The 27,150-nt window shown below is 35.6% G+C and overlaps 1 protein-coding gene across 6 annotated transcripts in view; it reads left to right on the forward strand.

Moving 5' to 3' along the window:
* The window catches only part of SPATA17 (spermatogenesis associated 17), a 208,397-nt gene that overhangs the window by 41,424 nt on the left and 139,823 nt on the right, over positions 1-27,150 (forward strand). For 5 of the 6 annotated variants that reach the window (XM_032289249.1, XM_032289252.1, XM_032289250.1 and 2 more), the window contains 2 exons: positions 3,915-4,018; positions 22,455-22,493. In XM_032289249.1, the coding sequence (XP_032145140.1) occupies positions 3,915-4,018; positions 22,455-22,493 (143 nt within the window). The remainder of the gene's footprint in view (positions 1-3,914; positions 4,019-22,454; positions 22,494-27,150) is intronic. The other variant, XM_032289251.1, reaches the window with a different exon arrangement.

Here is a 27,150-nt window from a genome sequence, read left to right on the forward strand (position 1 = left end):
TTACTGGTTATGTGACCCTTAGCAAATTACTTAACCTCAGTTTCTTCATTTTTAACATGGAGATCATGCCCTATTCACAAGGATATTGTGAGAATAAAAGCAGTTAGCATAATACCTGGCACATTCATGGAGCTCAATAAATTTTAGATCCTTCATTTCACTGATGGCAGCTTCTTCACCCACTCAAATGCTGTTTCCTCCAGCTCTTTTACCCACTCATCTCTAGGAAAGCCACTTAAAGATTGATTGATTACACTTTAGTGTGGATGAGTTTTAATTTGTTACCTTAACCATCACTTACTTATTACATTCTTTAATGTCCAATTTTGAATAAAAGGAATTACCTTGGAGAGGAATTTTAGCCTGCCTTTGGAGAGATGTGTAGGGAGTCACGACATCCGAATGTTTTCTGAAAGCATACCAGTTGTAGTCTCTCTAGATATGGTTGGTGCTGTTTCCAGCAGTTGCTGGGTTTGGTGAAGGAAAGAGCCCAGGTTGTTGGATTTTTTTTTTTTTTTATAATTACAGGAAGCTCTTCTTATTTGAACACAAATCTTTCAGCCAATTTCAATTTTTTTCCTTTAACATCTCTTTCTCAGAAATGGGAATATTCAATTCTCTGATATTACCAAATCATAAACCCCCATCATTCTTCCTTCCTCTCAGTATGCCAACATGCATCTTTTGGGTTTTCTGGCACTCCTAATCTTATTTTATTTATAATTTAATGATATTTTCATGTGATAGCCCCTCCCTTAATACTATTTGATATCTTAATATTTTCCTATGCAACTTGAATCACTTCTATTGCTGATGATGTATTTCCTGTCAGTACATGTATTTACAAGTGTTCCCTTCATTAATAAAATTGTTACTGTATATGCAATAAAAGTATGCTGAAACATTTGAAGCCATCCAACCAACTATATGACCTTAGGCAATTAGTTAACCTCTCTAAACATCAATTCCCCCTTCTATTAATGAGGCTAATAATAATCTCCACCTCAGAATGATGCTGTAATGATCGAATTAGATAAGCTAGGAAAATATGCACTTATTTGCATGTATGATTTATGTATGTATACATATTGCAGTTGATTCTTTTCATTAGGAAAGTGGTTCTGTCAATTCCTTCTTTTTCTTTCTCAGCCATAATATAATATTTGTCAATTAGGGAGAGTTTCTAAATTGAGTCTATAATTTTAGAATTTTTTTTTAATTTAAAGAATTGACCTTGCAAATAAGATTATTTGAGAAGTATTTCAAAAGACGCTTTGAATACTTTTGTTACATTAGCTTTCTATACTACTAGTTTCATTTTCTAAAGTTGTTGGCCGGGTGTGGTGGATCACTCCTGTAATTCCAGCACTTTGGGAGGCTGAGGCAGGTGGATCACTTACGGTCAGGAGTTCGAGACCAGCCTAGCCAACATGGTAAAACCCTGTCTCTACTAAAAATACAAAATAAGCTGGGTGTGGTGGTGCATGCCTGTAATCCCAGCTACTCGGGAGGCTAAGGCAGGAGAATCGTTCAAACTCAGGAAGCAGAGGTTACACTGAGCCAAGATCATGCCACTGCACTCCAGACTGGGTGACAGAGAACAACTCCATTTAAAAAAAAATTAAAGTTATTGTCTATTATTTACTTGTTCTTACAAGCTGTTTTTCATATTTTCAGTTATTTTAGTAATTCTCATACTAGGAGCTTGACGAAAACACTCCCTTATAATTTTCATGTTTAATACCTTTTTTTTTCTTTTTTGAGACAGAGTCTCACTCTGTTGCCCAGGCTAGAGTGTAGTGGCACCATCTCAGCTCACTGCAACCTTCGCCTCCCAAGTTCAAATGACTCTTCTAGCCAACTAGCTGAGACTACAGGCGACTGCCACCACACCCAACTAATTTTTGTATTTTTAGTAGAGATGGGGTTTCACCATATTGGCCAGGCTAGTCTCAAACTCCTGACCTCGTGATCCACCTGCCTCAGACCTCCAAAGTGTTGGGATTACAGGCGTAGGCCAGGGTGCCTGGCCATGTTTAATATCTTAAATTGTAGAATGATTGTAAATGACGTTTTAAATGGCCATGTTTTAAAAGAGAGAGAAATAAAATGTATCAGAATTTAAGTAAACCATTTTTCTGGTTTACTTTTTATTGATCCAATATTCAACTTATACAAATGTTATACTAAACATTTTTTTTTTTTTTTGAGTTGGACTTTCACTCTTGTTACCCAGGCTGGAGTGCAATGGCGCGATCTCGGCTCATGGCAAACTCCGCCTCCTGGGTTCAAGCAATTCTCCTGCCTCAGCCTCTCGAGTAGCTGGGACTACAGGCGCACGCCACCATGCCCAGCTAATTTTTGTATTTTTAATAGAGACGGGGCTTCACCATGTTGACCAGAATGGTCTCGATCTCTTGACCTTGTGATCCACCGGCCTCGGCCTCCCAAAGTGCTGGGATTATATGCGTGAGCCACCGCGCCCGGCCTATACTAAACATTTTTTAGCTAAAAAAAAAAAAAAGTAGGCTTTGAGGATGAAACCCAATGGACGGGTGCTTAGTCTCTATATTTCACTTTCCTATTAAAAAAAAGTTTAGAGAAGATGTGTGTTCTCTTATCCTGGCAAACTGTGCTAAAATTGGGAAGACTTCATCTCCAAAAAGAGAATCATTTATGATACGTGAATCATTCATATAGATATTTAAACTGTTGGGAAATTTTAGGAAATGATGGTAAATCTTTACTCAAGACTAAGTTAATATTTTTCGATATGTGCTATTTCTTTTTTCTCTAATTATTTAAAGAACTTCAGATATTTTTTCTCTCAAATTAATATCATATATTATTTTGTTTGAGTTTTTCAAATAGTGGTATTAGAAAATATAGCAAAGATGTTCATATTACCAAAGATAGGATTCAAGAAGAGTGACTGATTCTCATGGTTACTGGGGTTGTATAAGTTAACTAGAAGCTGACTTAGGTATGGTCTCTCAGACCTCTGACGTTCCTCTCATCCAAAAAAAAAAAAAAAAAAAAAAAAAACCCTACTTTGATTGCATGTTCTAGTAAAAATAAAACTATTCGAATGTCAGCATTGAAGTAAAATATATAAGAAGCAGATTATTTCAATAAAAATGTTCTTTTTTGAAAATCACAGTTCTCTTTGTTCCCAATTCTGTATTGCAATGGTTATCAGAATAGGCTCTCTGAAGCCCTAATTTAATTCCTAGATTCATCCTAATAGCTGTATAATTATAGAAAAACTGTGTAACCTCTCTGTTTAACTGTTTCCACATCTGTAAATGACGTAATGAGTATTTATGTCATAGGAGTATTCTGAAGATTAAATACATAAATATAAGCAAAAACCCTTAGATTAGTGCCTGGCACATAAGAACTCAATAAACGTTATCTATTGTTGTTATTGTTAAGGAAGGATTAAAATGTCATAATCGAGATAGAAGAGTTTCTTTAAATATTTTGATGCCACTGAATTTAAGAAGCCCATTAATGAGACCAAATACAAAAACTAAAAGTGTTTTTCAATGAGACCAAATACAATCTTAAAGTCAGTTGGTTATGAAAAGAAAAAAAAAATCCATTTCCCCAGGAAGTGGAAATGGTAGGAATTTGTAAAGCAAATTTTGAAAAATCTTTCAATAGTTTAGTATCCTGTGAAATAATTATAAATAATTTAAAATAAATTATAATAGCCTAAATTTATGTTTATTTTATATTTCATAATAAATTTATGAGCAGAACCTATATTTATAACTAATATACTGTTAATAGAAAAGCCTAAGGCTTTATTTGATAGGAGTTAGCCATAATTACCTTAATTTTGAAGTGCTATTACATTTTTTAATAAAAATATTTAATGACATATTTTATCTTTTTATTTACTTTAATAGATTCAGAGACGATGGCGAGGCTACAGGGTTCGGAAATACCTCTTTAATTATTATTATTTGAAAGAGTACCTGAGAGTTGTTTCAGAGACCAATGATGCAATTAGGTAAGTAGTACAATCATCTGTTCACTAGGGAAAACTTCGGAAAGATAAGTCAATAGATGTTGATCAACGCCATACTTAGAAATACTTTCTAAAAGTCAGTGATATTTAGGCAGGCATTTATTGAAAATATATATATATATATATATATATATATATATATTTATGATACTATATACGTTAATGTATTATTATTATAGTTTTAAAATCCTGTATTCTTCACTGCAAATTAGTTATTTATGTGTGTAGTATCTTGGTCCTATACAAAATAGTTTCAGAAAAATTATTTCATAATGAGATGAATTTATCTGTAAAACGATTCTAGAGATGCAACATTAAATATGATAAGCTTCAGATGCATCTGAGAAACATGTTCCATAGCAAGACCTTGCCTCTCCGAAAAGAAAATATCATGAAACATATTAAAAGGGCCTGTTCACTGTCAGTTTTAATTTGTTTAAACACATAGGAAGATAGGACATAGATTTAGGATACAGGAGCTGTAGAATTATGCAAAGTAAAGGCATCATAATACTATTCAGCCAGCTTTTCCAAGTTCTGTATGTTTTCATGTTACTTTGTAAATAGTTTTTTCCTCCTGTGATAGGCCCCATTCTAATAACATGTAAATGACCATATGCATGTAGTACATTTTGATAAGAAGGAAATATTAATAATAGTTAGAGAATAGTCTCACTTTCAAAACATTTTCTACATATATTAGATATTATCTTATTTTACTTTTTTTTTTGAGATGGAGTCTCCTGTCACCCAAGCAAGCTGGAGTGTAGTAGCACAATCCTAGCTCACTGCAACCTCCGCTTCTGGGGTTCAAGCAATTCTTTTGCCCCTGCCTCCTGAGTAGCTGGAATTACAGGCATGAGCCACTATGCCTGGCTAATTTTTGTATTTTTAGTAGAGATGGGTTTCACCATGTTGGCTAGGCTGGTTTTGAACGCTTAACCTCAGGTGATCTGCCCGCCTCAGCCTCTCAAAGTGCTGGGCTTATAGGTGTGAGCCACTGAACCCGGCCACTTGTTTTAGTCTTTAAAGTCTTTGAGCTAAAGAGAACAATTAACTGACAGTAAATTATTAAAATAAAGGTTTTAGCTAAGATCCTAAAATAATATATATTGTAAGATATTTATGAAAACTGATTTCGCAACTACTAACTTTTTCACATATGTTGTGAGTAGAAAGGGGTCTGGTCTTTGAGGATTACCTGTAGAGAATTTGTTAAGTTCATTTCTTTGGAAAGCGAGCAGTTGAGGTGGGAAGGCTTCAATAGGATTTAGTCGATGGGAGAAGTTGGAAAATTCAGGAACACATGAACCATAGCAGACTGCTGTTTCATTTCTTCTTGAAACATCTACAGTTCTAAAGACCGGCTGGCTGTCTACAAATGGCTGACTTTAGTTTGTGAGGAGAAAGAGCTAGCAGAGTTTGCAAAAGAGAAGGATTATGTGCAGGGCTGGAACTAGGGTGAGACAAGTGAGATTTTTAAGGGAAGGAGGTGCTCACTGTCAGGGTCACACAGCTGTCAACCTTGAACTTTCATAACCCCAAGAGTGAGTATGTCCTTCAGTTCTGCACTTTAGGGGCCTCACTTGCTTCACTCTTGTCTGAGCCCTGAATAGGAGAAAGTCAAGGAGGCAAACAGGTGAAGATGTGGTTTTGGAAAGGTCTGAATCTTTTATTTGACAGGTATTTCTAGTAATTCTTGTTTTTCTCCTGATTTTAATAGGAATCTCTCTAGTCACTAGAGAGTCTGGTGTATCAGTGCTAACAATTTGTTTTACAGTGGTATTCTTTAGTATATTACAGAGCCATTCTATTATTTCTAGCTCTCTTAATGTTTTTTAAACCAGTAATGAAAGTTGACTTTAGCAAATGCTTTTGCATCATCTATTGAAATAATTATGTAGGATGCTTTTCCTTTTTTATATATTAACATGCATAGAGCTATATTCTATTAATAGGTGTACTAATATTAAACCATCGTTTATTTTAGGAATACATTTAACCAGGCCATTGTTGTTCTTTTGATTTTTCACTGAATTATGTTAATATTTTATATAGGATACTTACATCCTCTTCTGTAAATGTGATTGGTTATACAGTGGTTCTTCTTATCCATGGTTTTGTCTTCTGCAGTTTCAATTACTCATAGTACAGTATAATAAGATATTTTGAGAGAGAACAAGAGAAAGAGTGAGCGAGAACACGCATTTGTATGATCTTTATTACAGTATATTGTTATACTTGTTCTATTTTAGTTTTTGTTATTGTGGTTAATCTCTTAGTGTGCCTAATTTATAAATTAAACTTTATCGTAGGTATGTATGTATGCGAGGAAATGTAGTATTTGTAGGGCTCACTATTATCTGCAGTTTCAGCCAGCCACGAAGAGCCTTGGAACATATGTTCTGTAAATAACAGGGACTACGGTAATTTTCTTTCTTACATTGCAATTGTCAGATCCTAGTGCCAGGTTTTGCTACATTTATTGAATGAATTAAGTAGATTTTCTGATACAGGAATTACTATTCTTTGGAAGTTTAAAATAAATGCTTTATAAAACTACCTGGACCCAGAGCCTTTGGGGGAAGGTAAATCGTTAACATTTCCAAACCTTAATTCTGGTTTTTATAAATTTATTAGAGTCCATTTTCTTTATTTCCAGATAATTATTAGTTTATTGACATTTAAATATATCTAATGATATTTACAATATTTTAATTAAAATATGTACTTTAGTAGTTTTAGTCCATTTCTCATTATTTAATTTGCATATTTACTTGTTTAAATATTTCTCTCTTTTGTTCTCAAAATTGTTAGGCTTATCTATATTTTTTAGAGAAATAGCTCTCAGATTCTTTCTTTCAACTTATTTTTTGATTCCTAATTAAATATTTTGCTTTCATCTTTAAAAGACCCTTTATTTGTTTCACAAATAATACATGTCCCTTGTAGAAAAACTGAAAATATGGATAATGTAAAACAAACTAACAAAAAAACATCTATAATTTCATCGCTCAGAGATAAACACTATTAGCTTTTTTCTTTTTTCTTTTTTTGAATTTTTTGAGACAGAGTCTCATTCTGTCGCCCAGGCTGGAGTGCAGTGGCGCAATCTTGACTCACTGCAACCTCCACCCTTCTGGTTCAAGCCATTCTCTCGCCTCAACCTCCCGAGTAGCTGGGATTTACAGGCCTGCACCACCACACCCAGCTAATTTTTGTACTTTTAGTAGAGATGGGGTTTCCCTGTGTTAGCCAGGCTGGTCTCAAACTCCTGGCCTCAGGTGATCTGCCCACCTTGGCCTCCCAAAGCGCTGGGATTACAGGTGTGAGCCACTGTGCTTAGCCTATTAACATTTTTATGTATGTTCTTCCAAGCCACAGCCACTTATTCATTGTGTGACCTTGGGAAAATTCTTTAATTTCTCTTATTTTAAATCTCATAAAGTGGGGAAAATAATAGAATGACTATATAGGTTTATTATAAGCATAAATGAATCAGTATACGTAAAATGCTTAAACAGTGCCTGGTATATAATACGCACTTAATAAATGTTAGTTTATATTTTATTTCTATGCTGACACAGATGTATTTTATAAAATGGCTTAATACAATATGCTATTGTTGAACTATTGTCTTTCAACTTACAAAATATTTTGAACATTTTCATGTCATTAGCTATACCAATATCATTGTTCATAATAGCATTTATTTATTTATTTATTTATTTGCAGTGGAGTCTCGCTCTGTTGCCCAGGCTGGAGTGCAGTGGTGCAACCTTGGCTCACCACAACCTCCGCCTCCTGGGTTTAAGTAATTCTACCACCTCAGCCTCTCCAGTAGCTGGGATTACAGGCATCTGCCACCACACCTGGCTAATTTTTGTATTTTTAGTAGAGATGGGGTTTCGCCATGTTGGCCTGGCTGGTGTTGAACTCCTGACTTCAAGTGATCCACCCACCTTGGCCTCCCAAAGTGCTGGGATTACGGGCATGAGCCACCATGCCCGGCTCCATAAAAGCTTTTAAAATATTCTTTATTGTTAGAAATACAGATGTTCTAAATTTTTGCTATTGTTAACGTTGTGTTATTTTAGTACGACTACTAGTTAATATGGAGTTTCTTACAGTTCTTGCATTCAGTACTCTCTTTACTGCTTTTTAGTAATTAAAATGTTTAGGCCACAATTTGTTTCCATGTGTAATATTGTCTACATTTAATACATTTTTATATATAATGTTCTCATATTCTAATTGCATATTTTATATTCTCTTTGAAATTCATTTTTCAATCTCCAGTGGCTTGGCTTTTTCTTGTAATTTAAACATAAAACAAATTTATTTCTAGGTTTATTGTATTATAGTCAGAAAATATATTTGGTACAATTGTTACTTCAGGGAATTTATTGAGTTTTTCACCATATATATACAGTCACATACCACACAATGATGTTTTGATCAATGATGTGGGACATTTATGATGGTGGTCCCATAAGATTATAATACTGTACTTTTACTGTACATTTTCTATGTTTAAATACACAGTTACCGTTGTACTAGTTACATATAGTATTCAGTACAGCACCATGCTGTACAGGTTTGTAGCCTCAGAGTCAGAAGCTTTACTATGCACCCTAGGTGTATAGTAGGCCATACTATCTAGGCTGGTGTAAGTACACTCCATGATGTTTTCATGATGATGAAATTGCCTAATGACGGATTTCTCAGACTGAATCTCTGTCATTAGTTAAGCAATGCATGACTCTATTATTTTGTTTTAGGTATTCTCTAAAGGCAAATGCATAGATTTTGTTTTCTTACTGGAGCTAAGTTTTTGTATTTTAATTGAGCAATAAAATACTCTCATTATTATAACCGTTCAACTCTAACTTCTCTCATCTTGCTTTATGTTTCTGCTTTTTCTGTTTCCTTTTATATATAAATTATGATTTGTTACTGTGAACTTAAAAAAATATATACATATTAGAATCATGGCCCTTCTGTACCTCAGCTTCAGCTTCATTGAAAATTGAACTTACCTGTTCACTTTTAAAACTGGAGGGCCGGCCACAGTGGTGCGTGCCTATAGTCCCAACTACTTGGGAGGCTGAGGCAGGAGGATCACTTGAGCCCAGGAGTTTGAGGCTGTAGTGAGCTGTGATTGTACCACTGTACTCCAGCCGGGGCAACAAAGTGAGACTCATTCTCTAAAAAAAAAAAAATTCAAAAAAATAAAACTGGTAATCCTCTCCTCCCCACTATTCAACACAGAAATTCCTGGAGGCTTCCTTCTACCAAAATGCCAACTTTTGAAATATAGGCTTCTGTCATCTCTTGCCTGGACTCCTAATTAAGCAAGAACATTTTAACAGTTCTCGTTTCTTTTGGTGGTGCACACCTGTAGTCCCAGCTAATTGGGAGGTTGAGGCAAGAGATTCACTTGAACCTGGGAGGCAGAGGGTGCAGTGAGCAGAGATTACACCACTGCACTCCAGCCTGAGAACAGAGTAAGACTTCATCTAAAAAAAAAAAAAAAAAAAGAATGTATAAACTGACAGGTCACATTATGTCTAAAGATGAAAATATGTAAAACTCTGTGTGTGTATGAGTTTGTGTGTGTGTGTGTGTGTGTATGTATGTATTCAATCAAAATCTATTCAATAGATTTTGTCTAAATATACATACTGAAAATATTTTTAAGAAAATAAGATATCTATCAGAACTAAAAAATAGGCATAACTCTTCCAAATTATTAGATTTAAAGCATGTATGCATAGGTCTATACTGAAAGCCTAACAATGAAAATCTGTAGCAAGAAAGTATAGAACTAAGACAACACACATGTAAAACATCAATAAGTATAAATGAATATAACTTATTTATTTATTTATTTTTGAGACGGAGTCTTGCACTGTCGCCCAGGCTGTAGCGCAGTGACGTGATCTCAGCTCACTGCAATCTCTGCCTCGTGGGTCCTCCTGCCTCAGCCTTCCAAGTACCTGGAACTACAAGCGTGCGCCGCCACACCCAGCTAACTTTTTTTTTGTATTTTTAGTGTATTTTTAGTAGAGACGGGGTTTCACCATGTTGACCAGGATGGTCTCGATCTCCTGACCTCATGATCTGCCCACGTCAGCCTCCCAAAGTGCTGGGATTACTGGCATGAGCCACCTAATATAATTTTTTTTAAAAGAAAATGAATCAATTCCTCCCATATTGGTCCACAGAGTTCATTAAATTTCTAACAAAATTCCAGCCAAGTGTTTTGTAGATGTACATAACCTTATTCTAAAATGTATATGGAAAAGCAAAACCCTGAGAATAAATAAAACGACCTTGAAAAAAAACTAGAGTGAAAGAAATCGTTCTGCCCAATATTAAGGTTTATTTTATAGTTGCAGTAGATAAGCTAGGGTTTACTGGCAGTGGGATAGACACATAGACAAAAAGGACAGAACAGAAAGTCCAAAAATAGACCACCTAATTATACCTACCTTGTTTTTGACAAGGTGCAAAAGCAAATCAATGAAGGAAAGTTAGCCTTTAAAAAAAACGCTGCTAGAACAATTAGATATACATTGTTAGAAATGAACTAAAAATGAATTACAAATGTAAAATGGAAGACAATAAAACTTTTAGAAAATAAAAGGAGAAAATATTTGGGATCTAGGGACAGGCAAAAAGATCTTAGAATTGACTCCAAAAAAATGATTCATAGAAGAAAATATTCAAAAACTGGATGCCATAAAAATTAAAGAGTTATCTGCTGTGAAAAGATCATATTAAGAGAATGAAAAGACAGCCTACACGTTGAAAGAAAATGTTTTCAAACCACATATCTGATAAAAAAGTGTATCCAGAATACATTTTTAAAAACTCCAAAAATCTCAACTGTAAAAATATAAATAATCTAATTAGAAAATGGGCAAAATACAAGAAAAGACATTTCTCAAGAATATGTAAATGGCAAAATGAAAAGGTATTAAACTTTGTTAGTTATTAGGGAAATACAATTAAAACCTCAATACACACCTATCAGAGTGGGTACAATTTTTTAAAATAAAAAAACCCAATAAATTTGATTTGTTATATAAACAGAGCTAAAAACAAAAAGCACATGATTATCTCGGCATGTGCCAAAAAAGGCTTTCAATAAAATTCAGCATCCCTTCACATTAAAAATCCTTAACAAACAAGGCATTGAAGGAACATACTTCAAAATAAGAGCCATCTATGAAAAAATCACAGCCAATTTTAAACATTTTGAACATACCGGATTTAAGGTTTCTTTCAGATATTCTTATTTGTATTTCTTAGGATGAAAATTCTTTTTTTTCTTGGCTATCTCTTTAGACTCTTTCACGATGATTGAATTTCTTTCATAGTTTGAAAATTCTGTGAGCTCAGATAGACCATTCAGTTAGAGTGTCATGTGTCCAGAATTAATGGAAATGTTCTTACAAAGCAGTTTCCCTTGCCAGTCCCCATGAGTTTCACAGTTTCAAGAACATTTCATTGTAGTGGTTGCAAATTTTGGAATCTGGATATCTCACACCACGTGAGTAGTGGGATTTTAGTCCATATATTTCATTTGGCGAGGGTCTCTGATTTCTCATAATAAATGTTTTTACAAGGCAGGCATGATGACATATGCCTAAAGACCCAGCTATTTGGGAAGCTGAGGCAGGAAGATCGCTGAAGCCCCAGAGTTTGAGTCCAACCTGGGCAACACAGTGAGACCCTGTCTCAAAAAAAAAAAAAAAAAAAAAAAAAAAGCAAAGAAGAAGAAGTCTTTGTATTCACAGAATACAAGCAGTTGGCATTTCCTTTGGGACTCCTGGTTTACATATGTAGCCTAATGTTGCCTCGTGCATGCTCCAGAATGTTACTTACCCTGCACTTCCTGAGGGCAGTGAAGCTCAGATGCTAGAAATAATGACCTTAGGGTCTTACTAATAAACTTGTAGGCAGCAGGTTCAGTTTTACCATTTACCTAATTTTGAGCTTCCATATTTATTATATAAATTCTTGGCGTTGAGTTTGGCTAAATATTCAAAAATATCCAAATTTATTTTCTTACATATATTCCATATATTTTCAGTTAGAGAGGGGGATGGCAAACAGTCTTCATAGTTAAGTTTACCAGCTGAAAACCTATCCACCTGTTTTCATTCTTTCTGTTGTCATCCGGTCTTTAATAAGGCCTGTAGCATCTCTACTTTTAGGAGGTCATTGATCATTGTTACGTTTTTTTAGGTGTGTATTCTCCAGCAGGTAATTGATTTTCCTAACCATTTACTACATTTTTGTTCTTATTGCATTTATTAATAGAGTATATGTAGTTTCTTTATTTTTATTGTTATCTTGGAAAGGGGTATTGTAAAAAGATAGCGTTAGGGAAGATTCAAAGAGGTGCTCTGGGGGTGGCTGGAGGTCTTCTTGGCTCAGAGTATATCTCTGCATATGTGATTCTCTGTGAACTGGTTTAGCATTTTCGGTTTTATGTTCACAGTGATTGAAATTATTAGACTGCTTATTACTTAAGGACTCTTTTTCTTTTTAAATCTATGGCAAAGATGGCATCCCTGTGCATTTCCTCATTTCGTTCTACATCTTCTGCCTTCCATGTTTTCGTTCAGAAAATATGCTACAGCCAAGCTTTGCTGTGCAATCTTGTTTACCTGGGCAAGGAAAGAATCAGTTTTGCTTTTTTTCTACTCAGGATATGCCACCTGTTTTTTAGGAAGCATGCACCTGGTATTCTCTGAAATCTGAATCTTTAAGTATCTTGTCTCCATAACTTCTCTTATTCTGAATGAAGTTTTACTATTTTGGCAGCCCTTCTTCATGTGTATTTCTTCCTATTTTACTGATGATAGAGTTCTCTTTTATATTTCTAATTGCCTTTGTTACTTTGTGAAAGTTTAAGGGAGAAAAAGGTTAGAGTTAATTTTACTATCTTAAAATTGGAAATACACAGCTACCTTTTAAATGTAAATAAGCAGTTTTATAAATGCAATGACAACATGGTACCATAGAACAAACAGACACAAGAAGAATAATTAATGCAAAAGCGACTGGCATGATTCAAGGAAAGTATGGGAGCCTAGGAATTAGGGACACTCTCAGAGGCAGAGAAGCTGAGACCTGAAAGCTGTGCAGGAATTAATATATTAACATGTGAAATTTCACTGAGATTGGTGCATAGAAATTGACTGAAGAATTGCCTAGGGATAAATCCAGATAGCATAGCAGGGGTCATGTGATACCAGGGTATTTAGGCCATGATAAAGTATCTAAATACTGTTCTAAAATCATTGAATGGGCTTTCCATTTAATGAGGCAGTGACATGATCACTTTTGTGTTTTGGCACACATGTTCAAATGTGGTTTTCATAATGGTTACATTTAAATAGTCTGGTAAGATTTAAAAGTACCTATTATGGTTATTCATTTTTCTGAATTATGGTGGTTTTTTTCTCATAAAAAAAGATACAACACGTGTTTAGATTCCTTTTTCATATTTTGTTATTTTGTTTTTCAGTGAAAATCACTGGGATCAGAACTGTAATTGCCATTTCCTGTATAAGAAATTATACTTAAAGTAGCTTAAAACAATAAATATTTATCATCTCATTGTTTTCTTAATCAGGAATCTGGGAGGGACTTTCCTTTTTATGTAGACTTGAAGCCTCTTATGAGGTTGTAGTCAGCCTGTCAGCCAGGGCTGCTGTTTCATGTGAAGGTTCCACCTGGGAAAGATTCACTTTCAAGCTCACTCACATAGGCCTTAATTCCTCTGGCTGTTGGCTGATGGTGTTCCTCAGATTCTTGCCACGTGGATCTCACCATCAGGCAGCTTACAGCATGAAAATTGGCTTCTCTGGCAAGTGACCGGAGAACATGAGAGAGCACCCAAGATGGAAGCTACATTTGTCTTGTAACCAAATGTCAGAAGTGACATCCCATCACTTTTGCTATTTTGTTTATTTAAAGCAAGAAACTTGGCCCCTCCCACACTCAAAGGGAGAGAATTATGTAATGCAATGAATACCACAGTGGGGATCATTAAAGACCTTTTTAAAGGCAGTCTTTCACACTGAGTGACTCACATGTTGTATTTCAAAAAGCATGTTGATTTTCAGCATTTTGCCTAGGATAAAAGTTACTTTACATTGACTTAGGGCAATATGTTTGTGTCAGGTCTTTTTAATATTATATTTAGATCTTTAATGTTGTCTCAAGGCAATTATGACTTATCCTAATTACTTATACCAGCAACAATTAAGAATTATCCCTGAGTTTCAAAGAGAATCTGAAAGACCTAGTAAAATCTTCTGTCTTTGGGGGTTAAATCATTTAAAGAAGAAAAGTAGGAAAATATTTTACATCAGAATATGTTTTGCATTTGAATTGTTTAGGATACCAGACAACATTGGCCTTAACATTAATTTATCTGCTCTTTTACTAATAGAAATAGTTTATCTATTTTATAGTTAATAGTAAAAAAAATTGTATGGTACATATGCAAAAATATATTTTTTAACCAAGAGTGGACCTATTACAAAGATAAATGAGATTGATTAATTTAAGGCTGAGTTTGCACTTAGTAGACATGTTCTTTTGTAACCTCTAGACTGATATGCAAAAACTGCCCCAGGTTATTAATAAGAAAATTATGTAATGAAATTAAAAACTAACTACAGAGTTACAGATTGGTAGCATTAATAAAACATTATTAGCTTGGAGTCAGAGAAGTGACTTTAAAAAAAAAAACCAACTCTTGCAGAAATTTAAGATCAATGTGATATATTTCCCCAAGTTTAATGCTTGAATATAGTTGCTGGTGGTTAGTATCTCATAACAGTAGCTCTGTTTTGAATGTAAATTATGTAAATTTGTCATTCATCAAAATGAATTAGTTTCTTAGCATGTTGATTTTATATAATATGGTTTGGCTAGAAAGATTCTATGAATATTATTTTCTACCTATCCTTTTGTGTAACATGAAAGTTTTGTAAAACAATATATTTGTTTGTTTTGTTTTTATTATAACAGCTTTTTTGAGATAAAATCCACATAATGTATAATACACCAATTTAAGTACTATGGATTTTAGTATATTTGCAGAGTTTTGCAACCATTACCACAATCAATTTAAAATACTTTTATTATACTAAAAAGAAGCCCTGTACTCTTTATTAGTCATCTCTATTCTACTTGCCCCCCCTCGGTTCTAGGTAACCACTAATCTACATTCTGTCACTATAAATTTGCCCAGTCTGGACATTTCATATAAACTGAACCTTTTATGACTGACTTCTTTCACTTATCATGATGTTTTCAAGGTTCATCCATGTTCTTCATATCATATTTCTCTAAAAATTCTAGAGCAAATAGGGTCTTTGCAGAAAGCAGAATTAACCTTAGGTGGCTCAAATACAGTTACAGAGGGCTCAGCAGGGCATATATATATATATATATATATGTATGTCAGTACATAATTCCTTTTTATTGTCAGATAATATTTCATTATATGAATAAACCACATATTTATAGCTGTTAATCAGTTGATGGCCAATTGAGATGTTTCCACTTTTCAGCTGTTGTGAAAAGTGCTTCCATGAATATTTATGTACAAGTTTTCTTTTTAACTTTTATTTTAGGTTCAGTGGTACATATATGGGTTTGTTATATAGGCAAATTGCGTGTCACAGGGGTTCGGCGTATGTATTATTTCATCACCCAGGTAATACACATAGTACCCAATAGGTAGTTTTTCAATCCGCAGCCTCTACCCTGCACTGCCAAGTAGGCCTCAGTGTCTGTTCCCTTCTTTGTGTCCCTGTGTTCATGTACAAGCTTTTATGTGGACATATGTTTTCATTTATCTTGGGTACATCATGAAAGCTTTAAGATAAAAGATATAAGACATAAAAGATTGAGAACATTGACTTTGGATTCAGGAAAATGTGAATTTGAATCATAGTTCTTCCACTTTCTAGCTATGTGACCTTGAACTAGTTGCTTAATCTTAACAGAAATCAGATTTATTCATCTTTATATTGGAGCACCAATATTTATTTGCAGAGTTTTTGTGAAATATGCAGTATACGAAACACCGAGCTTATAAATGACACTCAACATATAGTGGCTATTACTATCAAGGACGAGGTAGAGAAATTAAGAGCTAATATTTATAAACAGGAGAAGGTGAAGAACACTGTTAGTCCACAATGCAAGTCTGCCACTCATAGAAAGAGGGGAAGAAGAAGATTGGGAAGAGACTGGGACTCTAATATGTTTCCAAGAAATGTTCAACTAGGCTGATGGGTTGTCCTGAAGCTAAAGTTTCCCCACGAAGGAGTCTGTTGCCTTGCCAGAATGGTCTTGCTTTAGTACCCCATCTTCCTCAGTTACTGGCTGGAAGGAACTTGAGAGAGACAGGTTCTTGGGCAGATCCAACAGTACATTTTTAGGGCAATTCATTTTTTTAGAATTTTTTTTTCTATGAAGGTTTCATAATTTCCCAGAATTATTACTTTTATGGGCAATTTACATTCAGTGTACTGAGCAGTCAGTGGACCCTTCAGTTCTACAATATGTTCTTATATTATGTCTTACATAATTTCCTCATTCTATTTTCTTTTCTTCTTGCTTCATGTGGTTCTTATTGGTTGGATGTTGGACCTGCAGAAGTAACGCACTCAGTCTCTTACATTTTTCTGACCCCCCCTCCAGCCCCAGGCCTTTTCCTTCCATTCTGATTTTGTGAAAACCTTCCTTCCTAACCCTCCTACTGACATTTTTATTTTAGCAATCTTTAACTTTCATGAAATATTTCTAGCATTTTGACCATTTATTTTTTTCATAGCATTTTATTTTATTAATAAAATACCTCATATTTCTCTAAAAATACTAAAGGAAATAGGGTCTTTGCAGAAAGCAGAAATCTACCTCTGGTGGCTCAAATAGAGTTACAGAGGCCTCAGCAGGGGATTTTTTTTTGGCATTCAGAGACCAGCAGCACTCGGAAGGTATGACTACTGCCACAGTTGAAGTATTAAGGGGAAGAAATAGCATGAATGGAACACAGTCAGAGCCAACTCCACCACCCTTCGCTATGAGCTAGACTTGCTAAGAATGCAGCTATTGCCAGAGGTGTTTGGCACCAATGGAGACAGAAATGAAGAAATACCCCTAATTTTTTCTTTGTCCTGCACTCTAATTCTCTTTAAGACTAAACCCATCTGGAAACCAGCCAAGATGATAGGATCTACTAGAGTTCATCTTTCTTGGTCACAATGTAGGGCAGAATGTATGTAGAATGGAGTGAAGGTGTGGCAAATGGAAAATAATTAGCATAGATAATAATTTGAGTTAAGTTTTATTCCAGTGTCTGTGCTATCAATTTCCTTCAGAGTGTTTTTTTCCCAAGGGATTATTTTCATTTCCCTTTTATGTTGGAATCTTGCCTCATACAACTGGTGATCTTCGAGCTGTTTGTTTATACATGAGCCTGAGAAATTTAAGTGATGACTTTATACATACATAAGCAAATGTTGTTGACTGATAGGCTTTGTTTGCTTTTAAAGTGATACAATGAAGAGGTGACTCACTAGGGTACCTCCAAACACCAGGTCTTTCTTTAAGAAGTATTGAATTTCTCCGAAGAAGAGATTTATAATGATCTCTGGAGGGAATAGATTCTCCAGCTGTGTTTGAGTGAAGAGGTAGAAATGAGCCTGTGCTTCACACCCGCAGGTTACTGGACTCTGAGGCCTAGGCTTTTTCTCTCGTTTTTTTCAGAAAGCACACCTTTGATCCCTCACTTAGGAAATCAGAGCTTGGATGCTGGCATTCTCTGTGTGTCTGCGTAAAGAAACAAACAAAAGTGTGTAGCCATTGGGCTTTTGAAGCCCAGGGTTAAGTTTTAAAATTGTAGCAAAACTGCGATGGGATTCTAGACCTCATGATCTCAAGAATAGTGCTCTTTCCAACATATTATACTACTTCACCTTTACAAAATGAATGAAATGAAAGATCTCAGAGAATAAAAGTTTCTCAGTTGGACTACATGTGGTATCCAGTGTTAAATTCTAGATGAACATTGTTATTTCTGATGAACATTGACAAAAAAATTTCTATCGCAGAAAACAACCAGGAATTTTATGGGGATTGGAAATCACGAAGATGTGTTCCAAATTGGAAAATAGATGCCTAAAGAAAGACATGATATTGGCCTTCACATTTTTTTTTTTTTTTTTTTTTGAGACGAAGTATCACTCTTGTCACCCAGGCTAGAGTGCAATGGTTCGAGCTCAGCTCACTCCAACTTTTGCCTCTTGGGTTCAAGTGATTGTCCTGCCTCAGCCTTCTGAGTAGCTGGAATTACAGGCACCTGCCACCAGCTAATTTTTGTACTTTTTTAGTAGAGACGGGATTTCACTGTGTTGTCCAGGCTGATCTCAAACTCCTGACCTCAGGTGATCTGCCCACCTTGGTCTCCCAAAGTGCTGGGATTACAGGTGCAAGCCACTGTGTCTTGCCGGCCTTCACATTTTTAAGAACCATTGGCTGGGCGCAGTGGCTCACGCCTGTAATCCCAGCACCTTGGGAGGCTGGGGCAGGAAGATCACCTGGGATCAGGAGTTTGAGACCAGCCTGGACAACATTAGTGAAACCCCATCTCTACTAAAAATACAAAAAATTAGCGGAGCATGGTGGTAGACACCTGTAATCCCAGCTACTCAGGAGATTGAGGCAGGAGAACCTTTTGAACCCAGGAAGTGGAGGTTGCAGTAAGCTGAGAATGAACTAGTGCACTCCAGCCTGGGCAACAAGAGCAAAACTGGGTCTCAAAAAAAAAACTTGAAACAAAACACCATGCACTATATTTCTGAAGAGGGAAAAAATTAGGACAAATAAGTAGATTTGACTTTAACATGAAAAACGTGTTTCTAATAATGAGAGCTATTCAATGATAGACTGACATACTCTGACAAAAGGATTTATCTAAAATGTCAGGACATATGTAGAAAGGATTTCGACATTTGGTGAGAAATTAGAAGATTTCCAATACCCCTTTAAGTCTTAGAAAATTTGCCTAATGAAGTAATAAATATATTTTAAAAATACAAAAATCTGTGTATTTATTTACCATGAAACTCAAAGTGTGTAGAATCCCTTAAAAGTGCAAGAAACATTTAAAGGAGATTATCATATATTTATATGATATAAAATTATCACCTACCATGACCAAGATGGATATGATAATACATGTAAATCATGATGTATCCACACATACATTACATTATATGTTTAAAATCTAAAGTTAAAAGTGTTCTAGGCTAACTCTCATGAAATATAAAAAAATCTTTACAGTATTAACAGATGATTATTGAAATATCTTTTTTACTCCTGAAACATGAAGGTTGTTTTGAGTTCCCAAAGATAGGGACTGTTATCTCAGAAGTGGCAATACCTTTACAAATTACTAAATTGACCTTTCAAAGTTTTGGAGAAGAAAGACTAATGGATTTATCATTAATATGAACATTATTCCAATTTTAATCTTATATTAAAGAGTTCTTAGATTCATTGACATGCTTGCCAAAATGCTAATAGCCAAGGTCTATTAAAATGCATTATCAGCCTTTTCATGATCTGTGTAGCGCTGATGAAATATCACATTTATGAGAACAACCTCCAGTGCTTCAAGATCCCTAGGCAGCTGTCATAGTGCTATTGACTGGGCTGTGTGCTTAGTTTCCTTGATTATTCTGAAATCCATACAGTCATACGCTTAGCATTTCATGCAAAAAAAAAAAAAAAAACTGTTCTGTGCCTATTGCTGTTATTTTTATGTGAACAACTTCTAGTTGTACTATGAGAAGTTCTCTTAGATCTTAAAATTCTCAGTTTCTTTCTCAGAAGTTGTATTTCCTCTGTTAAACACTGTCAGTGTTTGTTCCCAGTGATGATAATCAGAATCCAGAACTAACAGCTAACAGCTTGCCGTTTCAAAATATTTATATCAATATTTGTGTTAAATGCTGTCTTTGTAGTCTGCTAATTTGCATTTGTTTTCAAGGATAAAGCAAAAAACTTTAAAAGTGATGTTTATAAATATGTGTCTAGTTTCTAGGGAATTCAAAGCAAAAGATTTGAACATAATCTCTCATCCTTATAATGACTAGCTGGCAGCTTCAATATGCTCACCATCATACTTTTTAAGAAATCTCGCTCTGGCAGAAGAATTTACAGAACCAACAAGTGCAATAGAGTAATGACAAACCTAAAAAAATAAATTGAGATCACTTCTGCATCGGGGAAACACAGCACTAAAGATTTTCAGTTTTCTGGAGTTGAAGTCTTTTAATATATTAAGCTATCTAGACAGCACGTTTCCAATTGTGCTTTAATTAAGAAAGAAATAGAAACACGAAAGAAATCAGTATGTCCTTTCAGATTGCTAAGATGTGCAGCACCTAAAAATCAAAGCAGCAACCTAGGGTAAAAATTTACAGGGTGGTGTTTGTGTCTGCTCTCCTTTTGCAATCACATATCAATTCTTCAGCACTTTCACCACCTTCATTTTAAAGTCACAATTAATATTAAGTGGAATAATAGAAATGCAAATGATAATAATCTGGACTATAGGCTATCAGCATTGAATAGATGCTTGCTGATAAAATATTCCTCTTTAGACACATGAATAGTAACTACTCAGAATTATAACTGAGTAGTTACTGAAATGGTATAAACATAAATAAAAGAAATACTTTAATTACAGACATTAAACATTTCTGTATGTAGGCAGAGAATACATATGTGTTCTTGGTAAATAACAATAAGAGAGAGATCCATCTGGCATGTTATAATCACAAATGTCATGATTATCAGGCCAAACATTTAAATGAACACATTTAGACATTGTAAACAAGGACTAATTCAGTAAATGGAGGGCAGTCACAGAAAGTCATTTATTTAGCACCTATTGTGTGCACGGTGCGTTACATGTTATCTATCCACACAAATCCCCTTTTGGGCTGTGTCTTCTTACATTTCAAAAAGGAAAAATAAAATTCCGGGTTTAAGTAAAGGGTAAGGTCAGACACCAAAATAATGGTGGGTCTAGAGGTTCGAACTCAGTCTTTTTTTAAGCAAAACCACACTGCCTCTTTATACTTTGAATTATTACAAGTTCTATTGGTCATATTTCAATTGAAGCATATACCATAAATAACTAGGCTCACGTTAAGACCCATCCTAACCTCTTTATAAATTGCCTTCTCTACTATTGAGGCTAGAAAACTAAAAACTCACTTTCATACATTTCTGGGTTTGTAGCCTTAGCCATGTGACTTGGTCACGGCCAATGAGACAAAAGAAGGATATTAAAAGTAACAGAACTTAAAATGTGAATTTGGCTATTGGAGATAGTTTAGTGCTAGATTGGAAAACACTAATTCAGCCAGGTGCAGTGGCTCACATCTGTAATCCTAGCACTTCGGAAGGCTGAAACAGATAGATCACCTGAGGTCAGGAGTTCGAAATCACCCTGCCAACATAAATTCAAAAAAATTAGCTGGCAAGTTGGCAGACGCCTGTAGTCCCAGCTACTCAGGAAACTGAGGCACAGGAGAATCGCTTGAACCCAGAGGCAAAGGTTGTAGTATTCTGAAATCATACCACTGCACTCCAGCCTGGGCTTTGGAGTGAGACTCCATCTCAAAATAATAATAATAATTATGTAAATCCTTATGTAAATTTTTTTTTACAAATCCCATTTTCTCTACCATGTGATGCAGATCATTATCATTTGAAGGTTTGGTATTAATAGAAATGATAGGTACTTTTAAAATATTGGTGTGTACTGCCTCCTCCTTGGCCCTTTGAGCAAATTTCTGTGAGGAACAGATGAACTTGGACTAGAGGTTGCCAATCTGCCAGCAGAGATAGAAGTTAATCACTGCTTTGCCAACCGAGATGCTCAACATGGACAATGTGTGTCTGGTTAATGAGTCCTATCATTTGGCATCTTAAAGTGTTGAAAAACCCACTGCTTCTATACCCCAAACTAATGAGGTCATAAGCGGTGGCTATGAAATTTAGAGCTTCAGCTAGAGATAAACCTCAAGACTTCTCAAGTATGTGAGTCCAAGACAAAGATCAGATTAGGAATGTTGTTTTGTCTAATAATGGCTGAGCAATTCAAAACAGCTCTCTTCCTGCTGACATCTAAGCATCAAAGAGCTGTCAATATAGTAAATAATTTACTAGCCAAGGCACAGGAGAAGATGAGAACTCAGATATTAAGTCTAGGCCCACAACTGCTTTTGCCCTGAAGTCATCTGCCTATCTAAAAAAATATCTGACTAACTGAAAATGAGCTGTTCTTTTGGCTGCATTGCAGGTGCAGGAGGAAAAAAATTGCAAGTCATGGCAACCAAAGGTAAAAGCTCTGATTAACTTCCCTTTCTTTCGGCCAGGATCCCTAAAACCCAAAACCCTAGAGTAAGTAATAATGGAAGTAAAGTAACTTAATATGGGATTGGCAAGCAAACTGCTAGTTATTCAGGTGGTTTAGATAACTTAAAGTCTTGAACTTGAACTTAGAAGGTCCCAGACTGATAGTGACCCAGGAACCTGACAGAAACATTTGAAAGGCATCTTTCAGGGAAGATGCTGTAATTCTAGTACTAAGAGTGTTCCTACAAAGTATTTTTCAAATGCAGTGGCCAGCACAGCAAAGGTGCCAGGGAGTTAGGAAAACAAGATACCATGAGTGAGAAGGAAGAAGAAGAAGGAAGAGGAGGCGGAGGAGGAGGAGGAGAAAACAATCAGTCAATCTTATTATGTTTAAAGAAGAAAATCCAAGCTAGAAAAATTGTGAATTGCCCTGCCACCCAAATTTGTTGTTTTAGGTGAATGCAAGTACTGGCTGGTAAACAAACAAAACCAACCAACCAACCAAACAGAAAAACAGCAGCAGAGCTTCGAAGCCAGCATCTAAGACCATAAATTCTAGAAAACTGTCTGGACCAAATCCTTGGTTGTGGTTGCTTACTTATGAAACTGACCGCAAAGAAGCCAGAAACTGAATGTGGATCAGTAGGCTCCCAGTGGGCAGCTAGAGCAATGCGTTATCCAGAAATATTGTCCTCTGCCCTCTACAATGGCCACCTCATATGTGATCATGGAAGATAACAGACATGGTATATTCTGTTTCTCTCCCAAGAAAATACCTCTTAACAGGAACTCTTCACTATATCTATGTAGCAGAATTTCATGTTTGTTCTGGATTAGTAACTATTTCTTTCTCATTTTCTATTTTTCCTAATGTGGACTTTTTGTTGTGGTTACTCTTCCATTTCTTCTCTACCATTCAGTGCTGGTGTGTTATAGGCAAATAATTTGTATTTTAATGTAGTTGACAGTTAATTAAGAGTTACACCCAAACCTGATGGACAGAACTGCACGTGGCTTTAAATTAAATTCAGTAACAGATGCAACAATGGTCCCATCTTCTTTGGGAAAGGAGTGAAGCACTTCATACAAAGTTTAAGTAAGGAAAGAGGGTTGTTCGGATATTGTATTAGTCAGGGACTAGTCAGGAGACAAAAGCCACACCAGTAATTTGAACTGAGGAAATTTAATATGAAGCTTTATTAACTAATATAAGATGAATAAATTTTAAAATGAATAAAAGGGAACTCTAGAGAATACAGATATAGTTAATATTAAGAGAAAGTTACCACCTTTAAACCTATGGGAGAGTACCCAAGGAACGGAAAAATTTGGAAGAGCCTCTGCCCACCCATCAGTGATGCAATTCAGACTTCTTTGGAGAGGACGGGCTGCAGTCTGCTGGATTGTGGGATTCTCCAAGATGTCATGGGCAAGAGCTGTTCTGCAGCTAGTGGTCTGACCCTAATGAGCAGAAAACTGCCCATGATGGTACTGACAGGCTGAAATTGATAAGCAAGGACCTACCTGTTGGAGTATCAGCAAAACTCACTAGCTGTTAGGCACTACTGATTCTCCTGTATAGAGCTGATAGCCAAGCCATTGAAAAAAGAAAGCAGACAATTGGAACTCAGGGAGGGAAGGGGTAACACCTTCCTGTGTCATGTGTTGACATATCCCTCCAGAAGCCTTTATTTTCAGACTAATGTTGTACAGCTAGTAAAGTTAAAATGTTATAGGTCCAAGTCCAGTTTCAGCAAGTATAGCAAAGAATAAATTATTTGAAACTGAGTGGTTAAAAAATTGGTAACTGACACAAATATTGACTCTACAATGAGGTGGACTATGGAAAATTTCATAGATTTGATCACTCAGTGTTCATTCCACCACTACAATTTAGCTCATGTTATTATTGGTTTTCTAAACATCTTTCATCTAAGAGTGTCAATATGACGTCATTTTGAGCCATGAGATCTGCTAGTTTTTCTTCCATTTTTTTTTCTTTTTTCCGAAATATGCACAAAAGGACTGGAGCTGCAACAGTCATCTTACCAGTGATAACTAAAGGCTAATGCTGGACACAGTGGTGCATGCCTGTAGTCCTAGGTACTCAGGAGGCTGAGGTGGGAGGATCATTTGAGTCCAGCCTGGGCAATAATTGCAAGGCCTTGTCTTAAAATAAATAAATAAACAAATATTTTTCTAAAGAAAGAAAAGAAAAGGCTAAGACTTTTACACATAATTTATAAAAACATACAGCATTATAATTTGTATATTATAAGAGAATACAGAAATAGTAAATACTGGGAGAAGTTACCACCTGTAGGCCTAAGGAAGAGAACCCACAGAAGGAAATGTGTGGAAGATCCTCTCCCCACACATTCATGATAAGATTCAGACTCCAGTGAAGAGGATGTGGCTGCAGCCTGCTGGATTGTGGAATTCTCTGAGATATTTTGGGTCAGAACTATTGATAGTCACTGAATCTGTATATGTGTATATGTGTTACTAGAATGACATATATATCTAGATTCAAAAAATTCATCTAAATAAACTAACATACTATAGATTGTGAGTTTAGTCATGTTTTCAAGTATATTTCTTGTCAGTCTGTGCTGTCTGATTCTTCTCTTTCTTTGTAATCCTATGTAGTATCACATGGCTTAAATAGCTGTAAGACACTTTTTCTTTCCCAAAAAAGATTGTGGCTTGTTTTGAAAATTCTCTATCCAGCTAAATTTTGAGTCATTTTGACATTTCAAAAATATCAAATTGTGTCTTTATTTTACTTACTTACTTAATTAACAATTAATTTTTGGAGACAAGAGTCTTGCTCTGTTGCTCATGCTGGAGTACAGTGGCAAGATAGCTCATTGCAACCTCCGCTTCCCGGGCTCAAGGGATTCTGGTGCCCCAGGCTCCTGAATAGCTGGAATTACAGGCATGCACCACCACGCCTGGATAATTTTTATATCTTTAGTAGAGACAGTGTTTCACCATGTTGGCCAGGTTGGTCTCAAACTCCTGACCTCCAATGATAGGGCCATCTCGGCCTCCCAAAGTGCTAGGAGTATAGGCATGAGCCACCACACCCAGACCCCAATTATGTTTTTAAATAGGTTTAAATTAAACTTGTAGTGTAGGAAAAAGTTATATTTTCATAATTTTAGTCTTCTTATAAAGGAATGTCTCCTTATTTATGTGAGGATTTTAGAAGTGTTCACCAGTAAATTTTTATGATTGTCTTAATATAAACTGTATTTTTATTTGTTAATTTTATTTGTAGAAATCTTGTATTTTTCTATTATATTTGGTTTTTTGTTTTTTTTTTTTTTTTTTGGAGACGGAGTTTCGCTCTTGTTACCCAGGCTGGAGTGCAATGGCGCGATCTCGGCTCACCGCAACCTCCGCCTCCCGGGTTCAGGCAATTCTCCTGCCCCAGCCTCCTGAGTAGCTGGGATTACAGGCACGCGCCACCATGCCCAGCTAATTTTTTGTATTTTTAGTAGAGACGGGGTTTCACCATGTTGACCAGGATGGTCTCGATCTCTTGACCTCGTGATCCACCCGCCTCGGCCTCCCACAGTGCTGGGATTACAGGCTTGAGCCACCGCGCCCGGCTATATTTGTTAATGATATATTTTCTTTCATTTTCCAAGTGATTATTGTAATATATTTTGTTTGAGTAATGTTATACCTTACCAAAGTAATATATTTTGTTGAAGTAATGTTACACCTTACCAAAATCTCTAATTGTCTAAACATTCTTGTACTCTGTTTAAAGCTTAAGGTAGAAGGCTGGATATTGATGGCTTGTTTTCTTGTTCAGTCATTCAACTATCTGATGAGGGATGAAAAATAAACTGGAGAAATAGGCAGCTGTGCTCTTGTCACAATCCTCCCAAGTCCTGTCTGGCCACCTGTCACTGTGGATATTGATTTCATGAAGTGGGATTAGTATGAAGTTCTACTGCTCATAAAGTGGCTTTTGTTTCATCAGTTGACTGTTCAACAGCTCTCAGGCTACTTTTCCTCATTCTCCTCCAGCCCAGTTTGCCATCAGTTGTCAACCCAATCAGAAGTTCTTATCAACAAAAAGGGAAATTTCTTGGCTGCAAATTCTCTCTTCAGTCCTGCATCCCTGTTATCCCCAAGTCTTTATAAATCTTCTTGGCTGGGGTTCTTACTAGGGCCATCAAATTTGTTCAGTATTAAACTTGCCTATGTGCTACACTGATTTTGTGATTAAGGAAGATACAGTGTACTTGGGCTTAAAATTAAATTGAATCTGGCAGATATTCTTCATTCATTCAATTTCCATTTATTCTCTTGAGTTTATGATGGGGGTTGTGACTGTTCCCTTGTTTTCATGGACGATTTTCCCATATTTTTGTTTTTTTCTTCATTTTGACTGCTTTTAGAAAGGATTATAGGCAAAAGAGCAAATATTCATTGTCTTTCTTGGAAATTTACACATTATTACTACAATAAGCACTCAATAAATATTGGCTATTACTATTATGGTTTCCTTAAATAGAGTATCATCTTGGCTTTTTTTTTTTTTTTTTTTGGTCTTACTCTTTCTTCAAGTTGTGAAACCTAAGTTGTTTTAAATTTATAAGTGCATTTAAAGCCTTAAAAAA

Source organism: Sapajus apella, unplaced genomic scaffold (assembly GCF_009761245.1).
Source record: "Sapajus apella isolate SASKATOON/1434 unplaced genomic scaffold, GSC_monkey_1.0 scaffold22, whole genome shotgun sequence".
NCBI lineage: Eukaryota > Metazoa > Chordata > Mammalia > Primates > Cebidae > Sapajus > Sapajus apella.